Source organism: Lontra canadensis, unplaced genomic scaffold (assembly GCF_010015895.1).
Source record: "Lontra canadensis isolate GAN:19392208 unplaced genomic scaffold, GSC_riverotter_1.0 scaffold38, whole genome shotgun sequence".
NCBI lineage: Eukaryota > Metazoa > Chordata > Mammalia > Carnivora > Mustelidae > Lontra > Lontra canadensis.
This window is the reverse complement of record NW_022631032.1, coordinates 7,636,438-7,648,979: the sequence shown is the minus strand read 5'-3', so window position 1 is coordinate 7,648,979 and position 12,542 is coordinate 7,636,438. Positions and strand designations below refer to the sequence as shown.

The 12,542-nt window shown below is 37.7% G+C and overlaps 1 protein-coding gene across 1 annotated transcript in view; it reads right to left on the bottom strand.

The window, feature by feature from the left end:
- Positions 1–12,542, bottom strand: part of LOC116874693 (DNA polymerase theta-like) — a 132,986-nt gene that overhangs the window by 111,525 nt on the left and 8,919 nt on the right. The window contains exons 6-8 of the mRNA XM_032869571.1: positions 5,878–6,097; positions 2,857–3,004; positions 136–282 (exon numbers count right to left, since the gene is read on the bottom strand). Coding sequence (XP_032725462.1) covers positions 136–282; positions 2,857–3,004; positions 5,878–6,097 — 515 coding nt within the window. The remainder of the gene's footprint in view (positions 1–135; positions 283–2,856; positions 3,005–5,877; positions 6,098–12,542) is intronic.

Sequence of the window (12,542 nt, the reverse complement as noted above, 5' to 3'; positions counted from 1 at the left end):
TAATCACACACTTCTTAAAATGAAATCTAAAAGAGGTGTGATTTTACAAGAAATCAAATGCACAGAAATAAAAAATGAAGAAATTATGAAGATTTTTAGGGGGACTTCTTAATAACAGATTATAAATACAGATACCTGCATGATGAAATGCTACTCCCCATGGTACAGTTTTTTGTAATACAGAGTCCAGTCCTGAAGGTGAATGTTTTAACTGATCCATCACTTCTAGGAGACCCTTTTGTTCCAGTATCACTGGTGGAAGTTCAGATGATCTTACCAATCCTGTCACAGAAAAAAACATCAACACTGTTCATTTCTTGCTGGACCTCTTTAAGTGCTATCTGCCTAAGTCATGACAGAGCTAAATATTAGGACAATGTTTCTAAAACTACTATACATAATAATTAGCACACTATCTTTTAAAAATACTTATGCCTAGCTCTGATTCCTAGACAGTGTGATGCAACAGGATGCAACCTGAACATAGAAATTTTAAAATCTCCCCAGATGATTCTAATGTGCACCAAAGTTTAGGAAGCACTCTGTTAGGGTAAGACTAAGCCCACAAGAGGTGATCAAAGGACCCAGCTGAGGAAAGAAAGGATTACAGATACTACCATTCATAGCCTAAAAATCAAAATGCTTGCTCACAGTTTGTCCCACAAATCAGCAGTGTCAGAAGCACCTAGGAGACTATTTCTATGTGACAATTTTTCTAGCCTCTTTGCCACCCATGTGATAGTTAGCCACCCATTATCTTCTGTCTTTGTCTCTCTGTAAATTGCTCCCCTAGTAAGACATCAACTTTCTTAGATGCAGGAACTATGTTTTCTTTAAAGAATTTCCCAAACTTGGAAGCCGGGGTGGCTCAGTGGGTTAAGCCTCTGCCTTCGGCTCAGGTCATGATCTCAGGGTCCTGGGATCGAGTCCTGCATCAGGCTCTCTGCTGAGCAGGGAGCCTGCTTCCCCCTCTCTCTCTGTCTGCTCTCTGCCCACTTGTGATTTCTCTCTGTGTGTGTCAAATAAATAAATAAAATCTTAAAAAAAAAAAAAAGAATTTCCCAAACTCTTGGATTTCTGAACTAGTAAGCCTCTGATAAAATTTTAGCATATATATTCTTTAAAATATTTTAGGTAAACTTTCCTTAAAATTTTAAGGACCCACAGGGGTTGCCAATGTTTTATTATGCTAAGCACAATTTAAAATTTTTAAAACACTACCATTGATCAATACCTTTATTTCAATAGAAAAGTCATTTTAACATTAAAAAAAATTAGTAGGGTAATTTCAGAATTTAAACTTCAGCTTTACAAAAAAACGCAGTTGTATCCTTATTTTTCTGGTGAAAATTTCATTATAGCCCAGACTCCAGTCCAAGCACTAGGATTTGGGAAACCTTGCTGTAAATCAAAGTAACAGAATCTCAAGCAAAGAAGATAATAATAATGTTTCTGATTATCAAAGAAATTTAAGTAATTATGGTACAACATAAGGAATCTAAATGGCACAGTATAGAAAACATCAATTAGGAGGGAAATAAAAGGAATATTATAATGTTGGGCTGGAGCCTATCAAATAAAACTTCAAGCAAAGTTTACTTATTGGAGCTAAGCTTGAGGTATCCATCACCTATCCTCAGGATTCCAATGATATCATAAAATATCCTAATATTCTGTGACCAGAACTTGTTGGTTTCTGTCTTCCCTACACTCATCTGTGTAGGGACCCCAAAGGACCACAGGCTAGCAAAGGTAGTGAGGGAACAGTGCTCATCCTAGAATCAGTAAAATATATACTAATGGTTATAGCCATACATTAATCACTACTCAGCAATAGAAAACAAATAGATAAACATAACAATCTGGCAAATCTTAAAAATACCATGCTGAAAGAAGCCAAACATACAACACACATACATCATATATGATTCTATTTATATGAAATTCTTAGGAATGGCACAACTAATCTAGAGTAACAAAAAGCAGGTCACTTGCCTGGGGCTCAGAGGAGAGAGGAGATTGATAGCTAAAGAGCAAAGATTACTTTTTAAATGGGTGATAGAAATGTTCTGTAGGTTCATTACTGGTGGGGGTTAAACAAGTGTATACATTTGTTAAAATTCATTAAATTATACACTTCAAATGGGTACATTTTATTATATATAAATTATACCTCAATAAAGGTGATTTTATTTATTTTTTAAGATTTTATTTTATTTTATTTTATTTTATTTGAGAGAGAGATCATGAGTGAGAGAGCAAAAGCAGAAGCAGCAGCAGAGGAAGAGAGAGAAGCAGGCTCACCACTGAGCAGGGACCACCAAGCAGGACTTGATCCCAAGACCCTGGGACCATGACCTGAGCCAAAGGCAGATGCTTAACAGACTGAGCCACCCAGGCACCCCAATAAAGCTGATTTTAAAATACATGTGTGTGTGTGTGTGTGTCCACACACATTCATATGCATATGTTTGTGATTCTTTTTTAGGCTTTGGAAATATAAAGAAAGATATGTCTTATTTCTCCAGAAAAATGTGTGTATATGATGTTCCAGATATAATTTAGGGTTTCAAAGATCAATATCTCAAAGCTCATGGATCCTAGATGAAGAATCTTAGTATGTGCCTGTATAAATCCAGTATTTTAAAAATCTTAAGGTTAGCCTGAGTGTGTGTATACGTTGTCTATCATGAGGATAAGGAGAGGATTAGTCACAAAAGCATTGTTTTGTAAGGAGTGTCCAGTGGGCAGGTGGTAAAATGATCAAAAAGAGCCATGCTTTATTTATATACTCATTACATTACTTTCAAGCAAGTGTACTGAGTATAGAAGCTTTCATTTCCATCAGTAACTTACCCTTAGCTTGATGGTGTAGATTATAAAACTCACGGGCAATGCTATCTGCCAACTTCTCACACCATTTCTTTGATGGACAGAAAAGCAATACTGAATGGTTATCACAAATGGTCTCATAACATAAACTAACAACATGGTCCTCATCTCCCTAAGGAAGAAAGAGAAATAGTCACTCTAATGGTCCTTTCAAAACATTTTCACATCAGTTTAAAGTCACTCACTCATTTTGCTTCAAGATTTCTTCTACTGGGGGCACCTGGGTGGCTCAGTGGGTTAAGCCTACAGCTCAGGTCATGATCTCAGGGTCCTAGGATCAAGCCCTGCATCAGGCTCTCTGCTCAGCAGGGAGCCTGCTTCCGCCTCTCTCTCTCTGCCTGCCTCTCTGCCTACTTGTGATCTCTCTCTCTGTCAAATAAATAAATAAAATCTTTAAAAAAAAAAAAAGATTTCTTCTATTGAAAGGCATAACAAAAACCAATTACAAAGTCAATAACAAAGAAAAAACAAGAAGAGAAAAAAAGAAATACACTTCCTTATAATGCAAGGTGAAAGGAAATATGTTGATTAATTCATCTATTTATTGACTTCGAACCCTCAGCCAATGGGGATATCATGGTAAGCAAAAGAAAGTCAAGGTCCTGTCTTTAAGGTGGTTAGGTCTCGTTGGGGAAAGGTATTAAAGTACAAAACAAATAAATGTAAAATACAATTACTAGATGTACTATAAAAGAATTTTAGGATGTTACGAAGCCTCATATTTGACATAAATTTGACAAAAAAATCAAAGAGTTTTCTCTGGAAAAATTATCTAGCTGAGATATGAAGGAGGAGAGGTGTTATTTCAATGAAAGGTAACTGGGGGACAGTGGAAAATCTTCAGGCAGAATAAAGCATATGTAAATACTATGTGGTAGCCCATTGAGTTCTCAGAACTGGAAGGGGTGTTTAACTGAATTAATTAATTCATCCATCCATTCACTCAATGAACAAACATTTACTATGTACCAGATATTGTCCTAGGCACTGGGGATAAAGAATAAAGTAGAAAAAAAGCTCTGCCCTCAAAGTGTTACTATGCCAGTAGGAAGGGATAGATAATAACAAAAACAAGATAAGTAAAACACAGAATTTTGAAAAGTGATAAAAAGAAAAAGAAAATGGAAAATAGGGACCAGGAAGGGGAGGAGCTGTAATATAGATAAGGTGGCCAGGGGAGGTCTAAGAAAGTGACTTTGAGTAAATGTCCAAAGGTAAAAGAGTAAACCATACTAATGCCTAGGGGGAAAGCATTCCAGAAAGAAAGAACCTGAGGTGAAAGATTCTTGGCATATTTTAGAACAGCAAAGAGGCTGTGGAGGGAATAAGAAAGAAAGTAGTAGGTAAGGTCAAAGCACTAAGGGGGTGGGAACAGATCATGTAATGTCTTACTAGACTAACAAAAAGAGGCTGGCTTTCATTCTAAAGGAAACAAGGAACCATTTCAAATGTGGGAACATAATGGTAATGTGATCTGACGTTCATGTTAAATAGATCATTAGCTCCCGATTTAAGTATTGACTGAAAGGGGAAAGGTAGGAAGCAGAGAGCTCAATTAGCAGACTATTTCAATAATCCAGGTAAGAGTTTAAAGTGATTCAAACAGGGTGAAGGCATAGACATAGCAAGAGAAAAAGATTAACAGGAGAGTAAATGAATGCGCTTACATATTTGCTGAGGTAACCAAGGCACAGTCTGGTAAAATTTGGGGTACAGAGCAAACCAACTGAATAAGATTCCATGCCAGACATATAGAGGCTACAAATGCCTATCTAGGACAGGACTGAAACACATGAACTTACTCCTATTTCCAACTCCAGCTGTTTCCGTATTCAGAGGCACAGCTCTACACAGAAAGAGATGTCCCACTCCACAGATGATGAGTCAGTTTCTTAACCTCAGGATTGAAGAATCGGACTTAAAAAAAATACTGTGAACTAAAATTTCTTAAGTGTTTATGGGTGTGTGAGGGAATTTATAATTTATTAAGCACTTCCTAGATGCCAATTTTTTAACACCATCCTTCACTCCTAGAATAAGTATTACATCCCAATGTACAGATAAGATAGTATATTCAGAGAGGTTTTGTGATTCAACTAGTATCCACAATATCAAGGATCTCTGTTATGTATCAGAGGTAGGTCTGACTCTAAAAATGTTTTTCTCTTTTACTATATATTATACCTACTGCTTAACAAAAGTTAATTTTCCACATTAGTGCTTAGTGTAAACTAAGCCATAAGAAAATCTTTTCCCAGTTAAAAAGAAAAATCTAAAAAATTAAGTATGTTTTATTATTTATATTATCTTCTATTATACTTATTGGAAAAGATAATCATATAAATTAAAGGCACAACTGGGCATCTGTGTGGCTCTGTTGGTTAAGCACCTGCCTTCTGCTCAGGTCCTGATCCCAGGGTCCTGGGATCAACCCCCATTTCCAGCTCCCTAACTCAGAGGGCAACCTGCTTCTCCCTCTGCCTCTGCCTGCCTCTCCCCCTGCTTGTGCTCTCTTTCTCTTTCTCTCTGTCAAATAAATAAATAAAACCCTTAAAAATAAATAACAGGGGTACCTGGGTGGCACAGTGGGTTAAAGCCTCTGCCTTTGGCTCAGGTCTGATCCCAGGGTCCTGGGATCGAGCCCCGCATCAGGCTCTCTACTCAGCAGGAAGCCTGCTTCTCCCTCTCTCTCTCTGCCTGTCTCTCTGCCTACTTGTGATCTCTGTCTGTCAAATAAATAAATAAAATCGTAAAAATAAATAAATTAATTAATTAAAGGCACAACTGTATTTCTTCTCTCACCATCACTACCAATTATTTAAGATGAAACCATTAGCTTGGCATTAATAATCCTTCTAATGGAATGTAAAGCATATTCAACTGTGTTGCAACCCCTAATTTATATAACTCAAAAAAATGTTAACTTCTAGAAAATGCAATCAAACACAAAGTACCAGGAATAGTGATGTAAAAATACTGACTTACCTTTACTTGTAGATTGGGCTGAAATTCCCTCACAAGCTTCATTGAAGAGTCATATATAGAATTTCCAATTTTTACTGACTCTAACAGTGGTACAGGACGAAAGTTGGTGTGGTAGAGTTCAGCATTCAACCAGGAAGCTACAATCTCCAAATTAGGAAGAGTAGCACTCATGCCAACAATCTGCACGGCATTAGATAGAGGACTGGCTAAATTTGCCTGGCTGTCGAATACAAATGAAAATGATGTTCAAAGATACATAGTATTAGTTTCAAATAGTGCTGCTAACAATATTCTTGGTCATGTCCTTGTGTACATACACCCATACATTTTTAAGGTATATACCTAGAAGTAAAATTACTGGGTTATAGATCATCTTCAGTTTTATTGATGTCAAACTGTTTTCCAAAGAGACTATACTAAAGTATCTCCATGATCCATATGTGTTTCATTGTTCCACATCTTGTCACCACTTAGTATTGTCCATCTTTTTAATGTTAGCTATTTTGGAGAGTGTGTCATAATATCTCTTTGAAGAAGTAGTTTATATTGCCTTGATTACTAATGAGATTAAGTATCATTTCATGATTATGGACCATCTGGATACGATCTTATAAATGCCTCTTGAGGGTAGGAAAAGAATAAATGAAACAAGATGGGATCAGGAGGGAGACAAACCATAAGAGACTCTTAATCTCACAAAATAAACTGAGGGTTATGGGGGGGGAGGTGGGGAGGGAGAGGGTGGTGGGTTTATGGACACTGGGGAGGATATGTGCTATGGTGAGTGCTATAAAGTGTGTAAACCTGGCGATTCACAGACCTGTACCCCTGGGGTTAATAATATATGTTAATTTAAAAAAATGCCCATTGAAGGTGTTTGCCCATTGATATATTGGGTTTTCTCTTTTTTTTTTTTAAGATTTTATTTATTTATTTGACAGACCGAGATCACAAATAGGCAGAGAGGCAGGCAGAGAGAGAGAGAGGAGGAAGCAGGCTCCCTGCTGAGCAGAGAGCCCTATGTGGGGCTCGATCCCACAACCCGGGATCATGACCCGAGCCGAAGGCAGAGGCTTTAACCCACTGAGCCACCCAGGCGCCCCGGGTTTTCTCTTCTTGATTTGTTGAATTCCTTGAATGTTCTGGATAATGACTTCCCTCTTCCATTAATTTTTGCTCTTGTCTTTATTATTTCTTTCCTTCTACTTTCTGTGGCACTATTTTACTACTCTAAGTTCTTGAGATGAATAATACATTAATTTTTCAGTCTCTCTTCTTCAGTAATACGTGCATTTTATACATCAACTCCCCCTTTAAAATTCAGCTGCATTTCACAAGTTTTGTTAGAAGATGTACTTTCAATTCAAACTATTTTTGACCCAAGATGGGTAAAAATTTATGTCCCAATTTCCAGGGGACATGTTCCAGTTATGCCTCTCCTACACTTATTTTTTTTTAATTTTTTATAAACATATAATATATTTTTATCCCCAGGGGTACAGGTCTGTGAATCGCCAGGTTTACACACTTCACAGCACTCACCATAGCACATACCCTCCCCAGTGTCCACAATCCCACCCCCCCCAACCCCCCTCCTCACATCAACCCTCAGTTTGTTTTGTGAGATTAAGAGTCACTTATGGTTTGTCTCCCGCCCAATCCCATCTTGTTTCATTTACTCTTCTCCTACCCCCTTAACCCCCCATGTTGCATCTCCTCTCCCTCATATCAGGGAGATCATATGATAGTTGTCTTTCTCCGATTGACTTATTTCGCTAAGCATGATACCCTCTAGTTCCATCCACGTCATCGCAAATGGCAAGATTTCATTTCTTTTGATGGCTGCATAGTATTCCATTGTGTATATATACCACATCTTCTTTATCCAGTCATCTGTTGATGGACATCTAGGTTCTTTCCATAGTTTGGCTATTATAGACATCGCTGCTATAAACATTCGGGTGCACGTGCCCCTTCGGATCACTATGTTTGTATCTTTAGGGTAAATACCCAGTAGTACAATTGCTGGGTCATAGGGTAGCTCTATTTTCAACATTTTGAGGAATCTCCATGCTGTTTTCCAGAGTGGTTGCACCAGCTTTCATTGCCAACAACAGTGTAGGAGGGTTCCCATTTCTCCACATCCTGGCCAGCATCTGTCATTTCCCAACTTGTTAATTTTAGCCATTCTGACTGGTGTGAGGTGATATCTCATTGTGGTTTTGATTTGTACTTCCCTGATGCCAAGTGAAATGGAGCACTTTTTCATGTGTCTGTTGGCCATTTGGATGTCTTCTTTGCAGAAATGTCTGTTCATGTCTTCTGCCCATTTCTTGATTGGATTATTTGTTCTTTGAGTGTTGAGTTTGCTAAGTTCTTTATAGATTTTGGACACTAGCCTTTATCTGATATGTCGTTTGCAAATATCTTCTCCCATTCTGTCAGTTGTCTTTTGGTTTTGTTAACTGTTTCCTTTACTGTGCAAAAGCTTTTGATCTTGATGAAATCCCAATAGTTCATTTTTGCCCTTGCTTCCCTTGCCTTTGGCGATGTTCCTAGGAAGATGTTGTTGCGACTGAGGTCGAAGAGGTTGTTGCCTGTGTTCTCCTCAAGGGTTTTGATGGATTCCTTTCTTACATTGAGGACCTTCATCCATTTTGAGTCTATTTTCGTGTGTGGTGTAAGGAGATGATCTAATTTCATTTTTCTGCATGTGGATGTCCAATTTTCCCAACACCATTTATTGAAGAGGCTGTCTTTTTTCCATTGGACATTCTTTCTTGCTTTGTCGAAGATTAGTTGACCATAGAGTTGAGGGTCTATTTCTGGGCTCTCTATTCTTTTCCATTGATCTATGTGTCTGTTTTTGTGCCAGTACCATGCTGTCATGATGATGACAGCTTTGTAATAGAGCTTGAAGTCCGGAATTGTGATGCCACCAACTTTGGCTTTCTTTTTCAATATTCCTTTGGCTATTCGAGGTCTTGTCTGGTTCCATATAAATTTTAGGATTATTTGCTCCATTTCTTTGAAAAAAATGGATGGTACTTTGATAGGAATTGCATTAAACGTGTAGATTGCCTTAGGTAGCATAGACATTTTCACAATATTTATTCTTCCAATCCAAGAGCATGGAACATTTTTCCATTTCTTTGTGTCTTCCTCAATTTCTTTCATGAGTACTTTATAATTTTCTGTGTAAAGATTCTTAGTCTCTTTGGTTAGGTTTATTCCTAGGTATCTTATAATTTTGGGTGCAATTGTAAATGGGATGGACTCCTTAATTTCTCTTTCTTCTGTCTTGTTAGTGTAGAGAAATGCAACTGATTTCTGTGCATTGATTTTATATCCTGACACTTTACTGAATTCCTGTACAAGTTCTAGCAGTTTTGGAGTGGAGTCTTTTGGGTTTTCCACATATAGTATCATATCATCTGCGAAGAGTGATAGTTTTACTTCTTCTTTGCCGATTTGGATGCCTTTAATTTCCTTTTGTTGTCTGATTGCTGAGGCTAGCACTTCTAGTACTATGTTGAATAGCAGTGGTGATAATGGACATCCCTGCTGTGTTCCTGACCTTAGCGGAAAAGCTTTCAGTTTTTCTCCATTGAGAATGATATTTGTGGTGGTTTTTCATAGATGGCTTTGATAATATTAAGGTATATGCCCTTTATCCATACACTTTGAAGAGTTTTGATCAGGAAGGGATGCTGTACTTTGTCAAATGCTTTCTCAGCATCTATTGAGAGTATCATATGGTTCTTGTTCTTTCTTTTATTAATGTGTTGTATCACATTGATTGATTTGCAGATGTTGAACCAATCTTGCAGCCCTGGAATAAATCCCACTTGGTCGTGGTGAATAATCCTTTTAATGTACTGTTGAATCCTATTGGCTAGTATTTTGGTGGGAATTTTCGCATCTGTGTTCATCAAGGATATTGGTCTGTAGTTCTCTTTTTTGATGGGATCCTTGTCTGGTTTTGGGATCAAGGTGATGCTGGCCTCATAAAATGAGTTTGGAAGTTTTCCTTCCATTTCTATTTTTTGGAAGAGTTTCAGGAGAATAGGAATTAGTTCTTCTTTAAATGTTTGGTAGAATTCCCCCGGGAAGCCATCTGGCCCTGGGCTTTTGTTTGTTTGGAGATTTTTGATGACTGTTTCAATCTCCTTACTGGTTATGGGTCTGTTCAGGCTTTCTATTTCTTCCTGGTTCAGTTGTGGTAGTTTATATGTCTCTAGGAATGCATCCATTTCTTCCAGAGTGTCAAATTTGTTTGTGTAGAGTTGCTCATAGTATGTTCTTATAATTGTCTGTATTTCTTTGGTGTTAGTTGTGATCTCTCCTCTTTCATTCATGGTTTTATTTATTTGGGTCCTTTCTCTTTTCTTTTTGATAAGTCTGGCCAGGGGTTTATCAATCTTATTAATTCTTTTAAAGAACCAGCTCCTAGTTTCATTGATTTGTTCTATTGGTTTTTTTGTTTCTATTTCATTGATTTCTGATCTGATCTTTATGATTTCTCTTCTCCTGCTGGGTTTAGGCTTTCTTTCTTGTTCTTTCTCCAGCTCCTTTAGGTGTAGGGTTAGGTTGTGTACCTGGGACCTTTCTTGTTTCTTGAGAAAGGCTTGTACCACTATATATTTTCCTCTCAGGACTGCCTTTGTTGTGTCCCACAGATTTTGAACCGTTGTGTTTTCATCATCATTTGTTTCCATGAATTTTTTCAATTCTTCTTTAATTTCCTGGTTGACCCATTCATTCTTTAGCAGGATGCTGTTTAGTCTCCATGTATTTGGGTTCTTTCCAAATTTCCTCTTGTGATTGAGTTCTAGCTTCAGAGCATTGTGGTCTGAAAATATGCAGGGAATGATCCCAATCTTTTGATACCGGTTGAGACCTGATTTAGGACCGAGGATGTGATCTATTCTGGAGAATGTTCCATGTGCACTAGAGAAGAATGTGTATTCTGTTGCTTTGGGATGAAATGTTCTGAATATATCTGTGATGTCCATCTGGTCCAGTGTGTCACTTAAGGCCTTTATTTCCTTGTTGGTCTTTTGCTTGGATGATCTGTCCATTTCTGTGAGGGGAGTGTTAAAGTCCCCTACTATTATTGTATTATTGTTGATGTGTTTCTTTGATTTTGTTATTAATTGGTTTATATAGTTGGCTGCTCCCACGTTAGGGGCTTAGATATTTAAAATTGTTAGATCTTCTTGTTGGACAGATCCTTTGAGTATGATATAGTGTCCTTCCTCGTCTCTTATTATAGTCTTTGGCTTAAAACCTAATTGATCTGATATAAGGATTGCCTCTCCTGCTTTCTTTTGATGTCCATTAGCATGGTAAATTCTTTTCCATCCCCCCACTTTAAATCTGGAGGTGTCTTCGGGTTTAAAATGAGTTTCTTGTAGGCAACATATAGATGGGTTTTGTTTTTTTATCCATTCTGATACCCTGTGTCTTTTGATTGGGGCATTTAGCCCATTAACATTCAGGGTAACTATTGAGAGATATGAATTTAGTGCCATTGTATTGCCTGTAAGGTGACGGTTATTGTATATTGTCTCTGTTCCTTTCTGATCTACTACTTTTAGGGTCTCTCTTTGCTTACAGGACCCCTTTCAATATTTCCTGTAGAGCTGGTTTGGTGTTTGCAAATTCTTTCAGTTTTTGTTTGTCCTGGAAGCTTTTAATCTCTCCTTCTATTTTCAATGATAGCCTAGCTGGATATAGTATTCTTGGCTGCATGTTATTCTCGTTTAGTGCTCTGAATATATCCTGCCAGCTCTTTCTGGCCTGCCAGGTCTCTGTGGATAAGTCTGCTGCCAATCTAATATTTTTACCATTGTATGTTACAGACTTCTTCTCCCGGGCTGCTTTCAGGATTTTCTCTTTGTCACTAAGACTTGTAAATTTTACTATTAGGTGACAGGGTGTGGACCTATTCTTATTGATTTTGAGGGAGGTTCTCTGCACCTCCTGGATTTTGATGCTTGTTCCCTTTGCCATATTGGGGAAATTCTCTCTAATAATTCTCTCCAATATACCTTCTGCTCCCCTCTCCCTTTCTTCTTCTTCTGGAATCCCAATTATTCTAATGTTGTTTTGTCTTATGGTGTCACTTATCTCTTGAAATCTCCCCTCATGGTCCAGTAGCTGTTTGTCCCTCTTTTGCTCAGTTTCTTTATTCTCTGTCATTAGGTCTTCTATATCGCTAATTCTCTCTTCTGCTTCATTTATCCTAGCAGTGAGAGCCTCCATTTTGTATTGTACCTCATTCATAGCTTTTTTGATTTCAACTTGGTTAGATTTTAGTTCTTTTATTTCTCCAGAAAGGGCTTTTATATCTTCCGAGAGGGTTTCTCTAATACCTTCCATGCCTTTTTCTAGCCTGGCTAGAACCTTGAGAATCGTCATTCTGAACTCTAGATCTAACATATTACCAATGTCTGTATTGATTAGGTCCCTAGCCTTTGGTACTGCCTCTTGTTCTTTTTCTTGCGGTGAATTTTTCTGCCTTGTCATTTTGTCCAGATAAGAGTATATGAAGGAGCAAGTAAAATACTAAAAGGGTGGCAACAACCCCAGGAAAATATGCTTTAACCAAATCAGAAGAGATCCCTAATCGTGAGGGGGGAGAAAGGGGATAAAAAAAAGTT